The following is a 25,180-nucleotide window of genomic DNA, read 5'->3' as shown; positions in this document are numbered from 1 at the left end:
ATAAACATGTAAATAAGTTAAATATGTAAACAATTTTAAAAAACCTAGATTAAACAACAAAACTAGAAAAAACAAAAGTAGCTTAAAAACTAAGGGTCGTCCCCGAATTACAAATTACTTCGTAGAAGGACCATTAAATTGCGTTAATTCCAGGTTGTTCAATGATCTCCCGTAAACGATCAATAACATGGAAGATCTTCTATTAAAAAAAAAGAACTGCAGAAATATCTGCAAAATACTTATGGTGACTGTTAAAAAAATATATATAAAAACTAAAAAAGTGTGTAAAATGAACCAGTGCTAAAAAATTCGGTTCCACCAAAAAGTCTTTAGGCTTAGTAGGTAACTAATTTATAACTAATACGCCCAAGGGGCATTAACAAAAATTGTACAGATAAGTACAAACAATGTGAGTAATAATTTTAAAAATAAACAACGCTTTTTTTGTATACATATAGAAACAAAAAATTATGCGGCCAATGCAAAATAAAAGGTGAAATTTTGCATAGTAAAAAAGATAAATATGGATATAAGAAAATGTTAAGATTGAAAAAATATAGTAAATAACTTGTAAAGAATTTTAGCAAAAAAAATGGTATTAACGAATGTTAATAACAAAAAATAAAAATTAGTTTACACTAAGCATATATAAGACAATAATATAATATATGCTACGCAAAAATATTTGAGAAGTTAATTTCAGAAAGAGATAAGATAATAGTAATACACATCAAAAACAGAGAAAAAATTGCATGAAAAAGAAAGTTTTATTACGACATTAATAATTGTTACATTTCAGAACGTTTAAAAATGAATAATTTTTGTATTGAAAATGTCTTTTATCACAAGTAAATTTGTTGGCTAAGGAATGATAACGTGGAATCGGAAAGTGTCGTGCACAGTTAGTACCTACGTATGTAGTTGCAAACAATTCCGTACTTTTAGTGACTGGATTCGGTATTTTGAAGTTAATAAGATTCATTAATATATGTTTCCAGAAATGTCAAATAAACGCTGTTCTCGTGCACTAAAACTGTAACCAGCTAATGTCATGACTGGTCATAAGCCTTGTAAATTCCAACACTTCCTTATTCCCTGTCAAAAATGTTTTTCATTTGCATCGCAACAAATTTAGATAGAAATAACTCTCAAGTGAGGAAATACAGCCTGGCTACATACAAATATTCTCACATCTCACAACATCTTCGAGATTTGCACTGGTTAAAAAGCCCAGAGAGAATAATATACAAGCTGTGCTGGATAGTATTCAAATCCCTTCATGAAACCGCTCCAAAATACCTATCGGACCTTTGTATTAGGGAAAATACATGTCAAAAAAAATCTACTCTTAGGTCAGCATTTGATTCAGGAAGAGGAAAACTTATCGAAATCTGGCGCTTCCTAAACACTAGATTTGGAGATCGTACTTTTGCCGCCGCCGGCCCCTCTGCCTGGAACCAATCGCCTTCAAACTAACGAATCATCGACAGTCCCAGTCAGTTCAGATCCCACTTCTTTAGACTATCATACCCTTAATTTTAAATCTGGAAACATAATATATCACTTAAGTTTAGTTAGAATGTAAGTTTAGGTATACAATTGTAAAGCGCCCTTGAGGTGATTTTTTACAAAAACGGCGCTTTATAAATCAGCCAAATATTATTATTATTAATATTTGAACAAACTGAAAACATCGCTGTTTATTTTGGTACAGCTTATTTTTGGTAGCTCGTTTTGGATTTGCGTATTTTGGGTATAGTCTGTTTTGGATATAGCCTCTTTGGGATACAGCTTATTTTAGATGATAGCCTTCAGAAGAGCAAAAACAAAACGCGGCCTGGCGAGATGTATCGATAACAGTTGTAATATTTGCGGAGAACTTGGAAGTGAACATTAGAAAAAGCGGGGCAAATTGAAATGAAGAATGTTATTTCTTTGGTAGGCCGCCTGTCGAGAACTGGGTAGTTCCACGAGTCGGGCACCAGACCCGGTTATTTGGAATCATTAATCATTTATTTCAGCCGGGCGGCACAGTTTTGAATTTGAGGAAACAACCCTTTTTGTTTTTCTCGTTTTTCCCACCGCACCGATGCTGATTTTTGTTTTCTTTCTCCTCTATCTCTACCTTTTTCCCTTTTTGTGCTCTGTTTTGTAGCGGGGGCGGGCGGCCGCTTCATCCATAGGCGCGCTTACTAAACCTATTAATTATTTTTTTCATCTCTTGATATATTTTACATACCCCTTAATTTATTTTAAAATAAATAAATTATTTATTTAAAAATAAATTAAGACTTATTATTTCTGGCTGCGATACGATCCCACTTACTATTTAATGATGCACACTCCTGAACACTTACTCCCACACTAATACACATAAACACACATCTACACTTACTCATACACACACATAAATTATCTTTTTTTTATCCATAATTCTACAACTGGTAATATTTTATTATTTTATATAGTTTATATTTCTTAGACTTTCTAAATTAATCATATTGTTTTAAATGCTCTGTATTACTTATAATTATGCTTACATGTATGTATATTTAATTGTATTTGTAACTCATGTGTAAAAGGCACTAAGTGCCGTTTATTTCAATAAAATAATAAAATAAAATAAACACATCCTTTTGTTGTAACACAATTTAAAAATGTGGATGATTTTTATTTAGAAACTTTGCTGGTCTGTCTTTAATCCGTATTTTTTTTAAAAATGTTATTTTATCATTTTCGACTGTTTGTTTCTTTAAAATAAATGAATTAATAAATAAATAATTTATCAATTAGGCGTTTTTCTTCATTCCCTTTCCACAGCTGATGGGGCATAGCGCACTGCGTTGGTTCACCAATCGCGACGTTTCTTGATCATTTTTGTTACATCAGGAAAGATTATCAGTCTTACGGTTCAGGGACTATTAAATATTTTTGTAATATTACACAGTTTTAAATAAATATTTCACATCAAGCATGCCGGGAATCGAACTCGAGACTTCTTGCATTGCAGGCAAACGCGCTGACCGCAAGGCCGACATAAGCATTTTTACGTTTGATAAAAAATACTTGATGAATTGTACACAAAATGCACTGGGACAAACAAGATCTGACCATAAGAAGCACAATAAGATTTTTCTAGTACTGAGGTGTTTTCTGTAAATTGAGAAATGTCATTTTTATGATTAACACGATTTTCAGAAGGTGATTAATACAGTTTTTTTGTATGAAAGCGGTCTGACTGTTTTTATCAGAACATAGAATTGACCTTACTGCACCCGATAAAATTAATATCTCATTTATTTTTAAGTTGTGGACTGGCTGCTTTCTGCATAACTACGTTCACTTTGAACATGCATACTGACTGAATCTAAGAGTAATAATACGCTACTGGCTAACAGAGTCGCCCATATGAACAACATCATATATTACTCAGCCTCCGTGGTGTAGTGGTCATGACGCTTGACTCACACACGGAAGGTTCCGGGTTCGATTTCCGGTGAGAACAAAATAAATTAAATGTTATTTTTCTCAAGCCTGGGTGTTCTGTGATGTAATTCACGACTGTAATTGGGCCTCCTGACCTGTCGTGCAAAAAAAAGAGAAAAAGATGAAATGAAAAATGATTATCAACCACGAAATTAACAACAGTTTACAGCAATGCAACAGGCCATAGGTACTCAGATCAAAAATTGCAAGCGCAAGTTCAAACCACCCGTTACACGTCTGTCGTTAATCTAATAAAAATAAACCAATTTTTTTTTTAACACTTTCTTTCTATGCAATAAAGCTAAAGGGCTTCTCTTTTAGCGAAAGCGAATTATTACTCTGATGATTGACTATGAGTAAGAATTTAGATGATTTTGTTACATATTTATTGCACCTTTAGAACAAAAACGACCAAACTCAAAAAATCGCAGTATGTTTGTCTGCGTTGCGTTTTTCACACAGCAATATAAACACAACACTAATAACGTCGATTCCGTACTGTCATGGAACCTAAATTCTCTGAGTAACAAAGAGACCGATGTAACGGTTTTGTCCTATTCCCACCCGAATGTTGAATTTTTTTTGATGCAGAAAGATGTATAATATTCATTGAAGTCGTTTCATGATCTAAACTCAATTTAAGTTTTTTTTTTTAGCTAAGTCGTTTTCATTCTAAAGGTGCGATATAATGTTAGTACGGGCAAAACAGTAAACAAAAAATACAATTTGGTGGATTTAGCGTTAGCGGCGATTATTTAACATAATCTTATTACTCGTTTACCATGTCAGACTTCTTATATTATAATACTACTATAATTCATAAACAAATTGACAAAATGTAAAGAAATGCATGGTCAGTGTTTTTGATCAGGAGCCGCCTGTGCCTAATAACGCCACAGGTTGTACCTCACAAGAGCATTTCGCAACAGTAATTATAAAATATAAATAAATCAAGTGTTTTGGTCTTCCGCCACCCCTGACATGTTTTGCATTTGTACCGTTGAATTTTTTGTATGGCCGTATATACAGATTCTTTCGTACTTATGCAAAAAGAAAAAATATAACTAACCGCTCGGATGCGGTGGAGAAAATCATAAATATGCAGCGTTCTGGAAAATAAGAATTCTTGCCAAAATTTCACCGGAATATTTGAAATAACAATGGCGAAAGAATTCTCATTGAATTTAATAAATATTAGCTACATTATGTAGGTACCAACCACCCTTATACATATTTATGTAAAATTTTGGTACTCTACCTATTTATGGATTTATTCAAATACTTACAAAATGCGTGCTATATTATACTTGTTAATTTTTTTTTGTAAGTATAAATTTTCTGTATAAATTCCGCCTAGTATCACAAGGATAAACATGTCAATATGTGTCGGCAAAACAAAAAGTCTTACCGTATCCAGACAACCTATAAGGTGTAAGCTGACTATTGAAACAAGCCAGTGGAACAAGTCGTGCGTTTCAGATATCTGGGAATAGAAATCTCGAGTCATGGCGATTTGTATACTGAAGTCCGAGAACAGGTCAACAAAGCATCAACTGTGTGGGGGTGTCTGAGGAATGTGATATGGAAAAATAAGGATATGCGTACTGAAAGGGAGAACAGAATATACAAGATATGTGTGAGACCCATCATGACGTATGCTGAAGAAGCGCGAGCTGACACTGTTCGCACGGAAGGGAAACTCAGAACTGCTGAAATGAAGGTGTTTAGGTCAATTTCTGAAAAAACACTCTGAGACCGAATCCGTAATACTGTAATTAGAGATACGTGCTAAAAATAGGATACGTACGATGGAGCAGATCCAGAAGAAGATACTGTAGGGAAGATATGGACATAATTAGCAGCCGCAGACTTGTGTGCACTGCAGCCAATAAAATTCCATCGGGACAACGTCCGCCTGGAAGACCACCCAAGACGTGGACAGTTAGACCTCACCATCTCAGGAGAATAACTAGTTTTTTGTAACACAGAACAAATGAAGAAGAAGAGGAAGTATACATTTTAAATTAAAATAAGTTTTTATTTATTAAGTAAGCGTTTATTTTGGAGAACCCGTTTTAGGAACTCGATGAGCATTACTTATAAATCTGGTACAAAGTTACGCCTAGGCATAGTTGTAGAATAAGGATAGGAATATAATCCTTATTATAAGGATGATACTCTCATCCGTATTCTACCACTATGCCAAGGCGTAACTTTAAAATAATATTTAATCAACAAATTGAGTTGCAGAAACTCCTGAGAATGTAATTTATAATATGCATTATACTTTGTATTTTATGATTTATCAATAAAAAATTTAAAAACACTGATTTGAGTCAACTATTGTCTGACCAAAACATCTGTCTGTTTTTAAAAAAAATAAATTAAATAAGTAGGTATTCACATTTAAAGAAGATACATTATAAACGCATTATGTATATTTCTATCTAAATGAAATATTCAATAAAAAAATAAGTATTTTGATTATTTCGTATTAAAATTTTTGATTTATGAAGGTTTAAAAGCGGCTTTGGGGTAGAGTAATTAATATTATTACAAGCAATAGAGTATTTTTAGGTCCCTAGACTGGCACTTGAAGCGTAAGCTAACCATATAATCTTCACATGACAAAAAAATATCAAGACACACTGCAGAAGGTGGACCAATGCAGTGCCCTATAAACCATTAATTGAAGAAAGAATGCGTATTTGACTACACATTTTTATCGATTGTTGCGTATGATCGATAATTCTGAGATTATGATGAGCATTTGTTTTTTTTTCTTTCTGATAATTACCTAAGACAGCGTCAGTATAGATTGTTTCATATTCCAATATATAGGACCAACCTGCTTATGGTTATGCCTGTTGGAAGAGCTACCGCTATGCTTAACAACATCGCTCTGGATATTGATCTGTTCCATGTATCCGAAGGGGTTTTCCGGAGCAGGATTCTCCTACTTCTTTGACATGAGTCTCTTTCATGTATTTTTTTATATTCTATAAAATGTGCGTATTAAATATATGTTTGTAATGCATATGTTATATTTAAAATAAATAAATTGAATTTATTTGAATTAAGTGTTGGAAGAAAATGATAATGATGGTGATTATTACAATTAAAAATTAATTAAAAATAAGGTAGGTACTATCTGTTAGAGTCTTCATTATTTATTTCGGTACCTACCTATTTATTGGCAGACAATATACGTCCAAGGGGCTTTACAAAATATTATAGGTAGTACCTAGGTATTTCTATTATATATAGGTATATTAATAATCTTCTATTCTTTTCCTAGAGATATATCATAATATGTACCTAAGCTCCTATGCAGGTAGGTATTTTATTAAAAATAGGTAATAGTTTAAACTTTGAATTTTTTTATCTGGTATTATTAATGATTTTTTAATTATTTGAATTGGCGATGCGGTAACTTTATGTAAATAAATATTTATCTTTTTTTAATATTTTTATATGAATATGGAATGTGCACGGTATTATGACATTTATATTTAGATATTTATTTTTTTATGATGTTTTGACGTATCGGTGTCTACTGTATTCGTTCAAACACAACATTCAACTTCAGTCCCGTGGAGTTGGGACACGTGTCCTAATAATGTACCTAAATAACTTTAAAATTCTAAAATAAATCAAATTTAAAAAAATTATCACCAAAAAATATTAATTTTGAATTTTGAAAGTGTTTTATTAATTTTAGAAATTGTTTGCTTTGTATTTTGTATTGACATAGGTACCAGGAGTGTGCGGTGAGGTTTTCAATTAGGAAAGCCATCTCAATAAAATTGTATTACTACTACTAACACAGAAATTAGAATTAAGGTCTTTGAAATAAAATAAAAAGCAGTTTTATGCCATTATTTCAGAATAAAAGAGTTATATTTTATAATTTCACATTAGAATACCATCTTGTCAACCAATCTAAGTGACATATATTATAAAACCGTCACAACATGTCGAAAATAAGCCTGGATTAGTATGTTAGAATTGATTCCAGAGATACTCAAAGTCTCAATTTGCGCATGGGCGGACTTGTGAAATTCATAATTGGAAGACCGCCTTAAAGGAACTAAAACACTTACGTTTTTCCATATTCTAGAATTAGTCTGAGCGCAGTGTATTTTACACCAGCGCACGCATAACTGCGCAGTCGGAAGGTCGTGTGTGGGGTTTTCGCAATATTTCAGAAGTTATTTATAAATTAACATCAAACCTATCTATGATTGCTACTATCAAAATATCAATTTAATTGAAAAAATTGCAGTAGTTATTTGAAAGTCAAGTTAATGTATACTTGATTTTATAAATAAAAAATGAATGCATTATTTATTATTTAATGGTCAACTTTTTAGGGAAGCATTGGCTCCATCCAATATATGGACGGACCGCGCATGAAAGGTAGGTACTTATTTATTTATAAAGATGTTAATCATGTTTGTTTCCTTTTTATTCTTAATATAAGTACCTACATAATTTTTTATGTTTTAAACTTATTTCAGCATAGAATTGAGTTTCAGTAATTGTTATTGTTTTGTATTGTAATAATAATTTAAAAAAATAAAAATAAAACATTTATTAGTTACCAAATTCACCAATAACGATGTAGTTAGGTACTTATTTATTTATTTTATTTCATAAATTTATTGCATAAAAATTAGTATACATATTTAATAACGGGGAATCTATATAAAACTAATGAATAGAAAATGAAAACGGAGTGTTCTCTGTTTATGATAGTCTCCATCTTACATGGCTCAGCCTGTTCTAAGATGGAGATTTTTAATCCTTTAGAGCATAAGTAGTTCTATACTAATATAACAATAACAAAACAAAACCATTTATAAATGCCTAGGCAATCAAATGTAAGACATTTAACATCGTTTTTATACAAATATAAAGTATTTATATGTGCCAAGAATACATGTAACTTAAACATAAATTATAAAGTATAATATATAATAAAAACAAATATAAAGTAATGAAATACATAAAAATATAAATAATATGTCCAACCAATTATATACTTATGGTATCATAATAACGTAATATAGTAAGTGGAATCTATTAAATAAAATGAAATAATTGCTTTAAGTATGGTGGGTAAAGAAACTTTTGAAAAATAACAACTCGGTTTTTCGTGATTTTTTTATATTTTTAAAAATATAAATATTTGCGTTCTACTGATTTTCTGGCGAACTTCAATTTTGGGTGCCATTTTCAACGAGTTGTAAATAATTCACTATTAGATTACGGGAATCAGGTTATGGTAGAGGTCAGTTCGAACCTCGGTCCTGTGATATGTTAGTCCGCAACACTAACCACGGGACCGCAATCCGTCCAAATCGTGGATCATTAAAATGTATTTTAGCTATGGTGAGCCGCCCCGCCAGTCAAAATCAACCTATTTTTTATGTGGGAAAAGAACAATGAGTATAAAATATTTTTGGAGAGTATTTCTAGAAATGACAGATTAATTCGGGGTCATGCGGTTCATTTGTGAGAACTCATAAAAAGATGCATCGTCATTTGAATACAATAAAAATCATTTTTCCAGTCTTTGATAAAGCACGCTTAAATAAATCAAAGGAAGTTCAAAGAACCAACAAAAAAGGCACGAACTCTTTTTCAAAGCGTAGCTAAGCAGATAAAGTAGGTAACTAGCATCCTCTTTGCCTGGGAACTGGGAAAATTTATTTCTACTTGTTTGTCGGACGGGCGGCGCGCGCATCCGCCCCGCCCACCGAGCCGCCCTGCCTTCCGATTGGCCCGATCCGGCCCACGTGACGCGCGTCTTTCCGGAAAAAAACGGCCTCGACAACGCCTCCTCCATTCTCGCCAGTAGCGGGCAGTAGACCGCCGCATTCGGCTGACGCACATAAAGAGACAGTACCGAACGTCAGCAGTCGCCAATTCAAATGACATTTGACAATTCCAATTGACAGGTGTCAAATTCAAATTTCGTGCCTCGCGTTCGGACAATGATGTGAAAAAATATTATCGAATTATCATTCGTCACCGGCGGTGTTACGTGCCTGTCATTTGTTTTTTTTTAATCGATTTTCGAAATTTGAAATCTCGCGGCAATAACAATAAAAAGTGACATTTATATTGCATAAACTTTTAGAAATTCTTTAAATCAACCGTTTGTAAAGTGATAAAAAGTTCAAATATTGCACATTATAATAAAAGTGGAGTGAAGCATTACGTACATGAAGTTCTTAATGATGTTTTTTTCTCAGTGATTATTTATTATTTTTTGAACATAGGTACCGACTGCCTACATTTGAAACTATCTTTATGTAGGTAGTTAGTACCTACCTACCTAACCTACCTGTTATATTACTTTATTGACAGACATTCATAAAATATTTCTTCTGAACTTAGGCATTTATGCTAATCGTCCGAAAATACTAAATATATCCGCGCATTTTCCGAGGTAAATAATCATTTTGATTTTTATGTTTTTGAATTATTTTGCATTGAAGGCTGTCGTTTGATATTTTGATAGAGTTTTTCTTTTATTTGTATTGTAGGTGGGGGTTTATATAGAGTCTAAATATAAAGGATTTTAAGGAGGAACGCCCCTTTTGCATAAAACAGATTTCAACGCGCGGTGCATGTTAGGAAACCTGAGCCTTGTTTATGACGCATTTCAATCGAATGATATAAATACTTAAACCATTGAAATTATTATAAATAGCTTTGTATTTTATTTTTTTATAAAAGAGGTAAATTATATAATTACATAGGTTCCTAGATAAAAATAGCTTGGTAATCACAAGCTAGGAACGCAACTGGGTATTCCTAAAGGCAAAAAATAAAGTTAGACACTATTTTTTTTTAAATATTTTCTTCAATACAAAGAAATAATGCCCACACTTTTTTCTTACAATAAAACCTAACTGGGTTTTAAAACTTAACTAATAAAAGACCCTTAAAGAACACTTAATTTACCATATTTGTATTACATATGTATTAGTAATAATAATAATTATGGATAACTTATATAGCGCCATTTTCGTAATATAATACCTCAAGGGAGCTTTACAAAGTGATTTGAAGATATAAATTTAATTTTAACTTTTTAATTTAAGAAAAATAATGTACTTTTTCATGTTACTTTTCCACCACATGCTATGAATTTATTCAAATGATTTAGAGAGCAAGGGGGTTTTAAGTTTCTTCCGAAACATCACTTCACTCTCACAGTTTCGGATTTCTGCCGGGAGAGCATTCCATGCCGTAGGGCCTGCGACCGCAAATGATAGATACCTAATTATCAAAGTATTTATTACCTAATTATTGAGCAAAATTTAATTAATACAACGATAATAATAACCGAAATTAAATAAAAAAACTCAGAAGAAAGATAATTCATATTAATTATTAGATTTTTTTTTTAATGAGAAATAAATACTCGAATTGTTATTATTTACTAAAATATTTAAATATTCAGACCATTTCCTAAAAGTCGGAAGTAACTTGTGCTGTAAAAATGGAAATTGATTTATGGTAGAGTGGGATTTGAACCTGGGACCTTTGGTTCGTGAGTCCACAATACTTACTACCATGGAACCACAACCCGGTTTAAATTTATTACAGCATCAGTTATCATCACAATAGTTTTTGATGTTTTTTAACGAAATTAAATTATTTTTTTTCATCAATTTCATTATGCCTATTTTATTCATAGGTATAGGTTGATAGGTAAGGTGGTAGATACGGGTATTTTTTTCACGGTAATAATTAACACAACAAAGCGTTTTAAATTTATTTGAATTATTTTACAATAATACGTGCTTTGATACATTGTTTTAATAAATAATACCTAACAGGTACCTAAGTATATATAGATATAAGAACATACTTAGTAACAGTAGGTACGTAAAACCCACATAGGTACATTTATGAAATTTGATAAAAAAAAAAAAAAATAAATGTACCTATCTATCGTAAAGTGCCTACCTATGTAAAAACCTTCGATTTAAATAATTATCTAGTAGGTATACCTACAACACTATTTACCTAAAACGTGTTTTTAAAATTCCTGATTTGGTAGCAAATTCTATAAAATACATTTATATGCGAACTGTTTTCATGATGTAACTATCTTAAATTACACGCATTAAAAATTTGTTATTTTGACTTAGTATTAGATAAGTTATCGTTTTACCCAAAGTACCTATAGGTAATTTTTTAATAATGAAACGCAACTTTCTTCACTACAAAAAAATATCGCAATAAAATGACCGCATTTCGGTACCGGTAAATATTATAAAAAACCGAATCATTGCTTAACTTTGGCGTGGTTTTTAATGTTCTCAAAGCTATTAGAAGAGTAAATAACTTGTTATTTCTACTTGTCAATTATATTTTATGTCAAATATGGCATAATTATCGTATTTAGGTATTAAACCCGCAGGTATATCATTCGAGCGCCTGATTTTGTAACGTGTCGATTAATTGTATAAATTAATTACTTGATAATCACATAAATTTTAAATTACGTCTTTTTAAATTGTTAATTAATTAAATATTTGAAAAGGGTTAGTTAAACGATTTCTAGAACGTTTTACTTATTGATTATATTGTTTTTAAATTATTTCCAATGACTTATATGAAATTCTGAAACTCTTAATAAAATACTAACCTTCGTATTTGAAATGTTTTTATTATTTCATGCATTTACATTTTTATGTAATTATTTATGAACAAGAAACATAATTAATATGTTTATACAGGGAGATAAATAAGCTTCTAAAACCATTTCCAGGTTAGAAATTTAGACACAATTTGAAAAAAAATATTTTCTATTAGGTACAGACAAAAGTATCTTTAACTCGTATAAATTTTTATATTTATAAAATATCGCACTCCTAAAGCAACATTTTTTATTTCATATATTTTTAAAAATTTATTTCAATAGGCAAGCCTGCAGTAATTTTACTTACATGAAATAGTTAAAATTTTAAAAATTAAGAAGATCATAACTCAAAAGAAAAATTATGATCTTCTTAATTTTCAAAAGTTTTTATTGTTCACATATTGTCTTTGCTTCAATTTTCTTGACACGCGAAATTTGTATTTTGTATTTGATATACAAATATATGTACAAATACGAAGCACAAATACGTATTTCAAAATGAATATACAAAACAGGATCCAAACTGTGTGATCGAGTCATCAATATTTTCCATTTTTTATTACACATTTCTTATATCTATAATATATTATTTCGACCAATGACAATAACAAAATATATATTTTTTTATAAACAGACAATAAAACTAATTAGTTTTCCGTACATTGGTTCGTACCTACATAAATACCTATTGATATGAAAAGAGATAAATATGTATTATTAAACTTATGAGTTCCTATCTATTTCCGAAATTTTTCATTAAGAAATATTTAAATATCATATGCGTTTTTTTATGGAATCATAAAAATAGCAACATTTTGATTCTTCATTTGTTCGTTATTTTTGAAAAATAACTTCACCGGAGCACCAATTGCAGTGTACGTTTAGAATTCGTTACGCGCACTTTAAATACTAACGCATGTCATTTTCTGAAAAGCGCTTTACAAAGTCCCTATGAATATTGGCTTTAATTTGAATGCTTACTATTCAAGTATAACTTTTTTGCAGTCATTTATTTTGTCATCACATAATGCGAATTAATTGGAATGATTTAGAGAACAAGTTGGTTCCAAGCTATTTCCCAAAGCTTTCTGGGAGAGCATTTCATGCCATATGGCCTGCAACCTCAAATGCGCGTTTACCAAATTTAATATACTGGTTACGTGCAGATACTACTTGCAAATCCGGCTTCCAAAATCTTAAAAAAATGAGAAATTAATTGAAACTTAGTCAGAACACAAATTTTTACAATAATTATAACATTTTCAGTTAAAAATACGGCTTTTTTTGTAAGAACTTGACTTTTAAATTATCAGGTTTGTTGCAAACTTGGCCACCTCTACTTGAGTATTGTAAAGTTTGAATGTATAAAATTAAATTTTTTATTTCTCTACTGTTTCTTGACATAATCATGCTTATGTCATCACTGCTTACGTATAAAATATTTACTGATTATAATAAAAAATTGAAATTAAAAAAAAAGTTGAAGTATTGTATCACTTTTTTTGTGATTTGCTCGAAATAAAGAAAGATGGATTTTGCCGGGTTTGCAAATAGTACCCTCAGATATAAGGACTTTTCTATAACCGCAGATACGTGACTGATCTAAATGTAAGATGGCTATCAGCTAGTTCATGCAAATAAGCTTAAAACAGCTATACACAAAGCGGATTAAAGTAAAAAAATTGTTTCATATTTTTAGTATTACCATGGCATTAGTATGCGCCTTCAACATATAATTACATAATGTACTCTTTCACATAAGGTTCTGTATGCCATAATTATAAAAGCCGAAGTATTTTGAGTAAATTTCATGTAGTTGACTCCCTTCGATTCGTGCTCTTTATCTGAGATCTACGTCCATATGTTCCATGTCAAAAATTACACATAATTCTCCGTAAGGAATAAACACGATAATAGTACGTTCCGTGCATGCGATTAGCATCTCCGCACGCTATCGGCCACATGGTCTCGTAGGCGGGTACCCCGTTGGACCCGCCCTTCGTAGAACCGCCTTCCCCACGACACACGAAGCCTTAATTCTTACATGCCGTTTCGGACGAATTTGATTACTAAATTGTTTTCACGGCCGCCATTTTAATGCGCTTCCAGCGGGTATTTTTGGATGACAACTAGATTGAAAAAGCAATCGGCTAAATGAAATAAAACAATATTTCAGTTTATCTTTATCTGCGCTATTATCGCTGTCAATTTACCATATTAAATCCACTTAATAAATTACTTTAGGGTAAATGAAACAATTATGGTAATTCATATAAATTAAGTAGGTATATTTTATTTAATGCAATTATGGTGTATTAAAACATGTTTTGAAAATCATAACTTTATAAAACGGCGATTCAATTAAAAAAAGAAAACGATCAAGGTTTTTTATTACACCGTGTAATTGTTTTGTTTGCATTAGATAGATTTTAAATACACATTTAAAAAAAAAATTCAAAACAAAGGTCAGAAAAGTAATGTTTCGTCTAAGTCGTACGGTTTCAGTGATAATATGTACTACGTGTTGAGATAAATCATTGCTCTAGGGGTGATTTTCACCTTTTCATTTAAGATATAAAGTATTTTAGCGAGGCAATCTGTTCTCTTAAGTGGCTTTGGAATAGTTAATAAAATAACAAACCCCATCCGATTCCGATAGAGCCTCTAAGTAAAGGCTATAGCGGGAGCTTCCGGCGGATGTCGGAGGCTTCGACGCCGCCTGAATGTTAATTGGCGGCGCTACCGACGCAATAAAACCGACGCCTCACGTCGCAAAACCTCCGCGATTTCATTTTCTCCCTCGTTAATTGGTGATAATTCCACCCCTTCACATAGCTCCAGTCATTGTGGCGAGTATTACCATATTTTGTACATGATTTTCTAAATGGTAAGTAATAGAAAGAGTGGATTAAATTAAATTGTGACTAGACAGTGTGATAATACTTTTGTCCGGACGCTTTTATTATGCAGTGAATAAAACTCAAAACTCGAGTGAGTGTTTAATTAAAGTTTTTAAGATGCAGGAGATATGCAGTTCGGCGCCGATGCCTCTCGAGGCTGGTCTCAATCGGAAGATAAAATGCGAGGAGTTCGGAGGAATGCGGGGACAGTCGGTGCTAGGGTCTGAAGACATCGAAGAAGACTTCGTCTCCATGAAGCCGAGGTCTCCGAACCCCGGTCCGGAACCTGGGTTCTGGCTGGCAGCTGTGGCTGGCGGACCCGGGTGTACGGAGACTGGGTTCATCAACAGTCAGCCGTCTATGGCGGAGTTCATGACCGCTCTGCCGCCCCTGCCCCCGTCCCTCAGGGGGCTGAGCCCCTCGCGATCGCCACCCCCCGGCATGTACCCCCACCCGCACCAGATGCAGGGGCCCGGCTCCCCAGGACTCCCCGTGCCGGAGTACCCCTGGATGAAGGAGAAGAAGACTACCAGGAAAAATAGTCAGCAAGGTAAGTGATATTTCAATACATTCAATTAATTTTTAATTTTATTCATTTGAATTTTATTTGAATATTGAAAATCGTTAATTCATTTGATTACCTACTATCATAAAATTATAAATTTGTTTATAACTACTGTTATTTACTAAGGTTGGTAAAAGCACTTTTTTTTAATATCAGCATATGAAAAAGAAACTAAAAAATAATTTTATTGGTTGGATGCCGAATATGAATTATTATCAAATAAAAACCTAGGTTTTAGTGTAATACATAAAAGTTAATTCTATTCAAATAACACAATTATAGTTTCGGGACAGCACTCTTCCCATCAACTGGTTATACCTACAAACAGTTGTGTTATTTAAATAAATTAAACTTATATTAACAAAGCTTTAATTATATAATAAAAACTTATCACTTTGACCCCGGTATTTCCAAAATGTATTTATTATAGAAGTATTTATTAAATGACACATTTATTCAAGCCTACTTTCAACTAATATTCCAGCAGATTTTTAGTTTTTAATTTTTAAAAAAGCTTCACAAACTATAAAACCCTTTTTAAACGCATTATTTTGAGCTTGTGTGAAAAAGCATTATAGAAAATTACGTTTAGTTGTATATATTTTAAACAAATGTCTTTTTTATTTTCGCTCAATGAGCATTTAAAAATAATATATTATGGGTAGTAACAGAGAATAAAAATGTTGGTATTATAATATGTAGCATTTAAGGGATAAAAACAATTTACAGGAAACATAATGAAACAGGGAAAATATGTTTTTTTTAATAAAAAAACTGAGAAGGAAGAAGGTCGTCTGTTAGTAAACCTGAGGATCTTGGATAAAGGAAATTAAAAAACATAATCAGTTGTGTAATTTTCTCTCTTTTGTATAAAAAGAGTTCGCTTTAACTAAGGTTTCTGGATTATGACCGCCCTTATATGTACATAAAGTGTTAAATAAATAAACGTGAAGATTTATAAAAATTAAAAATGAATGAACATTTAATTATTTTGAATCAATTTCAATATAGTGTATACACGAAATATTTGTTGTTCAAAACTATTACGGCTTTATGTGATAAATATCAAAAGAGATTTCAATGTCAACCTAAATGATAATTCGTAAAAATAAGTTAAATTTTGTGTGCTATACATCTATGGTGCGCTTGTAATCTCGTAACTATGTAGAGTAGACACATATTCCTTAGAGTATTAACGTAGAGTCTTAAAATACCCAAGGTAAATCACTGCGTGAGGTTGAAGTCAAATTGTTTAACCATCACCGGTCTTCTATACTATACGACGAAGCTTAAAAATATGAGAAAAGTGGTATACACACCCCTATTTCGGCTACAGTACACAAGTGCGCATAATTCATTTAGAGTTTTATCTTCGATATGTTAAAACTAATGTATTGAACTATTATAAGAACAACGATTAATGGATTTTTAAACTAAATCTAGAAATGTTAGTACTGTTTTTTAAGTCAATGTTTTTAGTTGTTTTGAGCACATTCATGCTTGTCGTGGGCATGTTTTACAGTAATTTGAAATTAACTTTTGATTAAAATAATTATTTCAAATAGCAATGAAGTCCTAACGTTAAAAGAAATTTTTAAATGACAAATGTCGGCAGTATTAAAACTTTAACCACTGGTTATAGGTTTAACCCTTTCATCCGTGTGTTTATTCAGGTAAAAACGAAGTTTAAGATGAATTTATTCCGTACCTACCGAAATTGAAAAGTGACTAGTTTGTTTTCTTAATTACTTATATCGTTGGGTGTGTCAATTTTTTTCCGCTTATGTTGGTAGTCGGAATTAAACAGACGAAATCATTTTTTCGTTTAACAGTTGGCTGATTAGTTTGTTTCGGAGTAAATTCTTGTCGTCCTAGGTCTTTGTGATATTTAAATGCAGGTATTTCATTAATTAAACATATTATTTATTTTTATTTTTAATGATAAATAATATTTATTTATTTATACTTTTACATTGTTTGTATTCAATTTTTTATACAGAATAATGTGGGAGTACTGGGGTGTCCCATGACGATGGAAACATTTGACAAAATGTGAAACATGCCTAAGATTAGCTATCTAACAAAGTTAACATAATAATAACAATAAAAAAAAACGAAATTTATACAATTTACCTAATTATTATTAACATAATACACATTAAAAAACTAAAATAATCATAAAAACGTAACCAATTTATATAGACCAATAGAACAAATTTCATAATCAGTACACACATTTTACCTATTCGGCTTGATCCACTCATCAATCTGTGTGCAACCCACACGGATCGATGAGTGGATCAATGTTCAATTCAGGTCTGAAAGGGTTATTAACTCAAAGATTGAATAGACGGTTATGATAAAAATTAATTTTTGAACATTAACATACTTTTAGACTGTGAATCCCTTTTAAAAAAACCCCATAAATAAAGATGAATGAACTAATGTGACCAGCAACTTTGTTATAATTATAAAGTATAATTATTGTGTTCTGTTACGCATAGCAAGTCTGAAAAAACATGAAAATTCTCGTGAGCAAGGTAGATAAATGCATACAAACTTGTTGAAATTATAATATGACTGGTTTTTCCTGTGCATTCTCACATAATCATGTATGAAAATGCAGTTAATAAAAATTACGGGAAAATATATCTTTAGTCTTTTGATCAGGCGATGAGTAGGTTATTTTGTTGAATTAATGAATTACGTACATATGGATGGCGGCATATTGCCAAATGCCCCCCTGCACGAATTTCCACCTGCGTGCATGCGTGAAGTGGCTGCGTAATGTTGTAAAATCGTGAATAATATAATATCACAGCACAAAATAAATAAAAAAATTGTTATGTTTTGTTTTACCACAAAAAATATTTTATTGACTAGACTCTGAAGAGAGAAAGGTACTTTTATTAGACAAACGTAAAAAAATATTGAATAATCATTTAGTAATGAATTAAAATGAATAAAATTTAATATTATAATAAGATTATTAATAGAAAGCAGGGCAAAAATTGACTGCCTAATACTACGACTAAGTAATACTAACAAAGTGTCCGCCTTGTTTTATTTAACAATCTGACATACGGTAAAATAACAGAATTCTTAAATTTAAAAAATTGTGAATTCGCTGCTAACACATAAAATGTGATCCCACCCTGTTCCTTTTCAATTCACCCCGTTGACGGGGTGTAAAGTGCCAATCGACTTCCTCAAAAAAAATGCTATTATTTTTTTTACCTCAAGGAGCAACTTTATTTTTTTTAAATAAAAGCTGTGCTGCTAAAATCACTCTAAACGCACGAGCGCTCGAATTATTTAATACAATGTAAAAAATGACACTTTTCACCCCACCCGACCCTACATAGGTACTTATTTATGATTGAATTCCAAAACTGTAAATTATTATTATTCAAATATTGAATTTAATTAGTTACCTAGGTATTTGTTTATGGCACTTTATTTATGAAAGCGATTTTCAAAAATGTATTGAAAGTCATTCAATATTATTTTAGTATTACCAAAAATCAAGTTAAAAGAAATAAATAGGAAGAAATAATAATGAATGAAAAGAAATAATCTGATTGGGATCCATAAAAAGTGAATGTTGTTTGTAAACGAATGTTTTTGAAGAAAAACAAACTTTTTTTAAGCACAAAAAAACAACATCCTTCCATTTTTTTTGTATATTCATTTTCGTCGAATACAATCTTGGTAGGTCGATGAAAAAAGGATTTATGCTTCTAACTTTTTTTGACAGATTCAATTGAAAATTTGAATATTACGAACACGCGCAAAAGGGCAAAGATCTACATTTCGCTGAAAACCGCACGTAAATTGGTTAAACGTTAAGGGTTAAGGTTAATGTTTAGGGGGAGTTCAGTGACATCACACATACAGGAAAATTATATATATATTAAGATAATAATATCGGCCGTAGCCAATTGGCACAAATTGCATAACATGGTTAAAAAGTAATTAAATATAATATATAAATAAGGTTTATAAATTTTACATACATATTATGATGTGCACAGTACACATAAGCACTATATTTATGTTGTATACGTTAGTATAAATAACTTGAATTTTAAATATTCATAAACAGATTAATGTTTGTTTATTGGTTATTGTTGTAATATCAGTAATACCTATTTCCTATGAACAACTAAATTAAAACGTTGAATCAATATAAATAGTAAGTATGGTTGTTTGTAGGTAATGTTTTAAGGGTCTCAGGCTAGTTACATTTATTCTCTCTGTTTAAAAAGATTTTTTGATCCTAAAAATAAGGGTGGGTATATTTATTTATTTATTTATTTAATGCACAAAAGACACAATTTTATCATAGAGTGCAATTATATTTTTTATGTCGTGACTTCAAAAACATTTATAAACATATTAAACAATGAACAAAATAATCAAAACAAAATACAAAATGTAAATAATAAAAATTCATACATGTCAAAAAATGAAATGAAGAAAAGTTATATAATAAAACATGGCAATATGTTATCATTCATTTAATTTAATTTATAATTTAAAAATAAAACAAGGTAGTATGCATTAGCCAGAAATATTGCGATTATTATCTCTTTTTGCTTAGGAAGTGACATATTCCATATATCGATACGGTCTGCAAATTCATTGCAGAGGTTTTGCATTCGATGTATAGAAATATTGAATCCAGACACTTTCCGGCTGTTATTACAGTGAAATAATTGATAGTTTCTAGTTTTTCTGGTTAAAACATTAATATTTATCATTTACAACAAGGGATGGTCTAAAATGTCGTTAAATTTTCCTCTTGCTTTTTTCTTTTACAATTGAAATGTGTTTACACTTTTTTTTATATTTACCGGCATTTTTTCAAACAACTTTACTCCGTTATATATTTGGGAGTTCTGGGACATTGCGTTTGATTTCTGATTATTTGTTTGAATTTTTTACTATTCTTAAACAAATAAAAAAAAAAATGACACATTCTTAAGTATGATACATTATAAAAAGTATTATTTGTACACAATGTACGTGTTGATATGACATAATGCGGAATAGAACTAATAATTCATTTATAAGATGCAATTTCTATGAAATTAAGTACAGTGTAGTGACCAACCGTAAAATCATTAATGATAGATGACAATTCGACCGCTTCTAGAATTTTATATGAGAAATGTTGAATATATTGTATTTTTTAGAAATACGTTCAATAATGTCAGCGATGAAAAAACTTTAGATTTTTTTTTCTATCGTGAAATTCAAATAAAATTAAACAAATCATTACACCTTTTCTAGGGGTAGGCAGAGAAGATTGACCGTCATAACACTCTGTATTTGCAAACATATCTTGCTTCCTCTACATTCATACATCTTCTCATGCACGCACGTCGATTATTCCAACTTTTGACGTATCTATCTTCGAAGAATTTGTGGAATCGGTAGTCCCATGTCTCGTTTTCTGCATCTAGCAACATTATTAGAATCATAAATCCTTTTAAGCGTTATTTCGTTGTCTGTTCGTCCTACGGGTCCAAACCACCGCAGCCCTTTATTAACATTTGTGCACGTATCACACATAGTTTTACCACACATTTGCCTGAGAGATCACATTTCGACAGCATTCAGCATACTCTCATCATTTTTGTTCAAATACTGTGCTTCGCTCCCATTCATAAGGGTATAAATTCAAGAAGACTTTACAAATAACCAAATTGATAGCCATTCATAAATTCATCGGCTGGTTATGTTACTATGCGCTCAGGAATACGCAAATGTTTTAAATTTATACATTTTTTTTGTTTAATCGTCAAAAAAAAGTGCAATAAAATACGAAACCCCATAATTTATTTTAAAATCATTGTTTTTTTTACCATTATTGAGTGCAATACATTTTTAAAAAGTAGGTTAGGTATAAATCCTAAGCGGACCTTTGGTTAAACCTAAGGATGTAAGAACACTCGACCCCCATCTAATAGCCCGTTTCTTTAGGACTTTGCTTGAAAGAAGAAATTTAGCAATATTAGAGCACTCGCCCTCCACTAAGCTCGGCTTTTTCAAGACCCTGGCTTGGAGGGCTAGAACTTACTTGCGAGGACCCGTCTCAATAGATCTTCTCGTGTCACAGTGACGTCAGGAGCGTATTTAACACATAATTTTCTATCGACAAGCAGTAATTTAACACTGAGTGGTTAAAATTCAATTAATTATATTTTTATTAAAAAATAAAAGACTAGAATTATAAAATTTCAACTATTTTTAAAAAAATACCGTTTTTATTTCATTTTAATTGTGTGCATACATTTTATTTCACAATGTCACAATTTTATGTAGTTATTTACATTATTACATACACTGAAATTGAAATAAGTATTATGTTTGCATGTACCTATCTTTTAGACAGGTTAATATTTGAAAATGGATGCCATTCTTTTTGACCACCATTAAATAATTTCCTCTATAATTATTTTCATGGTGCTTAGTTTCCGAAACTTAAATATATTCGACTGTTCAATTTCGATTACAACTGTCCATAGGAACAATGGTCCATAGAACAATATGTGTTATAATAAGCAGTAGCAAACCAACCCAATAGGTTTAACGAATATTCTCGAAAAACACTTTTTCAAGCGAAATATGGCACCATTAATACCTAAATTTTAAAACTAGAAAATTCGTAAAATTATTATGCAACTACCTTTATTTGACACACGTGTTAACATTAGGTACTAACTGATATATAACAGGGTGAGTGGAAGTTAACCCGCCATAGCAAATTCGCATATAGATGAGGTCATTTGCTTATTTTTGGACCTTACTTTCCTTAGCTAAAGTTTTATAGTTTGGAAGATATGCCAATTTTTATAATTTATTGAAATTTTTCCAAAAATTAACCTCCAAGCATTAAAAACTCTATTTTTTTATTATTTGTTAAACATTTGTAATTAAAATACGTCGGCATTTCACTCAAACTAACGTTAAAAAATAAAATATTACGCTTTAAAACAAAATGTGATAAACTAGAGAACTAATTTAGAGTAAAACTAATTATTAAAAAACCGTAGTTTTTTTTAAACGTATTTTTTTAAAGCGTAATATCTTATTCTTTAACCCTAGTTTAAGGGAAGTTCAGACGTATTTTAATCACAAATGTTTACGACTCCAAACAAATAATAAAAAATGACTAAAATAATTTTTAAAACTTAAAGTTCCGAATGTTTTAAGGTCAAATTGTGAAAAAATTTCAACAAATTATTAATTATAAAAATTGACATATTTCCAAAATTATAAAACTTTAGCAAGAGAAAGTAAGATCCAATAATTAGCAAATGATCTCATCTATGTGGGAATTTGCTATGGTGGGTTCAATTCCAGTCACCTGTATAAAAAACAATATTTCCTTATATCTTAGACATTATGTTTGTACACCATAAAAATATATGAACCATACGAAGCTCTTTTAATATTTTTACTATTTTTTTCTATTTGAGTACTAATTTTAGTATATCTAAAGACCGTTTTTAATATTTTTGATATCGAATGCATTTCAATGTTTTTCAATATCGATATTAAGCAAAATATTATTTTACAAATTATTTTCAAACTGTTTAATGGTTTTTCGGTGTAAAAAACTTGAAAATAAGTTTTAATTACTTTTGTTTATTGTATTATATTGCCTTATTATTCGATTTGTCTATTTACTTTAGGTGTTACAGTGTTATATATTATTTTTTATAAGAACCCTCTGGGCGTAGAAGTATGTACATGCAAATTCGTCAACTTCCAAGAAAATTAAGGTTTATGTATTTTATGTCATGCGCCAAAACTGGTTGATCATTTTTATAGCACAATTACCAAATAAACAATTATCCATAACTTGTATAGCACAGTTATCTAACGTGCAAGGAAGCTTTACAACAGAGTCAATTGTTGGATTTAATCACTATTTACATACCAACACGTAAAATTAGACAAAATACTATATAAATATTATTGTCACCCTGCTCAAACCAACAATCTTTGTCACTCACCTATACCGCATCCACACAGACTAAGAAATTAATATACCTCTCATATCAACATTTTAACTCGAGTCTGTGATTTCAAATCATCTCTTGGTAAATATTTTGTGATGTTCTGTAGTTACGATTAACGATTAATTTGCAAAAACTACTTATGCTAATGATCTGCTGTTAACTCATTTTATGTTCACATTGTACCGACATTTGTATGCAGACATACATAATGTATACATTCCACTTGTTATTTTTCTTTTTCTTTTTACATGTCCATGTTGTTTTTTATTTTTGTATAATTGAACTCATTATAATGTTTTATTTTATAATGCAAAAAGCACTTGTGCCCTTTTATAAATAAATAAATAAGTGATTACATGCGTTATTTGATTCAATTTATAATAAAACTAAATTTCGCGCTATAAATTTGTCAGAAAAATAAAATTGATCGTGCGTATATGAAAGTAAGGTGGTCAATTTTATGCGTCAGTTTATCAACAATGAAATATTGCAATTTAAAGTCATCTTTTTAATCAATATTTATTTATTTGACAATTGTAGTCTGCATTAATTTATGGGCTGTTTAACTCATTACGTACTGCAGACTGTAAACACAAGTCAAAAGTGAATGAAGAGAAAACAGATAGCTGCTAAACTGCCGATATGTACAGAAAAAAAAGGTCCGTATTACCTGCAGAAGCCGTGTTAAGCAGGCAAATTTCCCTATTAATGGTTGAATTCTGATTTGCATTTGTACGGCTTCTGGGTGCGTAAAACCATTTGACAAATACAAACGGATCTCTTTCAGTATATTTATATCGAGTGTTTGTACTTCCAGAATTTAGTTTATAGAAATGTTTCGACATAAAAATTTGACGACGAGATTTGAGAGTGTTGTAATCTGGAATCCTAGCTTAAAATAAGAATAGGTACAAAATTATTATTTTCTTTAAGATATAAGTATTGCAAAAACCGCTTTTAAACCTTATCTATTTTAAGGGAGTCGTTCGATTCCAAAGGGTCTTAAATTATGAAACAGTATTTTAGTATGCTGTGGACTTGTGTATCATACAATGTGCAAATTGCAGCAGTTTTATTGAGATATCTAGAGTTTTGAAGTCCAAATCTAAGCATCTTACGAGTACTTGATTTATCGACAACACTAGTATACGGGACTTTAACGTGAAATCCACTTAAAAAATAATCCCAATATCTTTAATTTGGTAATTACGTGGTAAATATATATCATGTTAATCTTCACCTTTCCAGGAATCAAACCTGAGACCTCAAGCATGGTAGGACAGTAAACTAACCACTATACTACGAGGCGAACTTACCCCAACAAACTTTGATTTTTAGGATTTTCCTTGTAAAAAACAATCGTTTAGGATTCTGGTTCTATTTCACACGAGGCACTTTATTCTTCATCCGCAAGGACACAAATAATTATTCTAGCACATTCGCAACAATAAAGAAAACTTTTTTTTTTAATTCTTTTTTTGTTGTTAATTTCTACTGGTCAGTTGATTGGATATTGCTTATCGCATCCGGT

At 30.8% G+C, this 25,180-nt stretch overlaps 1 protein-coding gene across 1 annotated transcript in view; it reads left to right on the top strand.

The window, feature by feature from the left end:
- Positions 1-9,810: 9,810 nt before the first annotated feature.
- Positions 9,811-25,180, top strand: part of pb (homeobox proposcipedia) — a 161,783-nt gene continuing 146,413 nt past the window's right edge. Inside the window, exons 1-2 of the mRNA XM_088236185.1 lie at positions 9,811-9,943; positions 14,987-15,601. Of these exons, the coding sequence (XP_088092311.1) occupies positions 15,169-15,601 (433 nt within the window). The 5' untranslated portion in view covers positions 9,811-9,943; positions 14,987-15,168. The remainder of the gene's footprint in view (positions 9,944-14,986; positions 15,602-25,180) is intronic.

Source organism: Micrasema longulum, unplaced genomic scaffold, assembly GCF_059751315.1.
Source record: "Micrasema longulum isolate JH-2025_06_02 unplaced genomic scaffold, ASM5975131v1 h1tg001520l, whole genome shotgun sequence".
NCBI lineage: Eukaryota > Metazoa > Arthropoda > Insecta > Trichoptera > Brachycentridae > Micrasema > Micrasema longulum.
The sequence above is the reverse complement of the archived record's forward strand: the minus strand, read 5'-3'. Positions and strand labels throughout refer to the sequence as shown.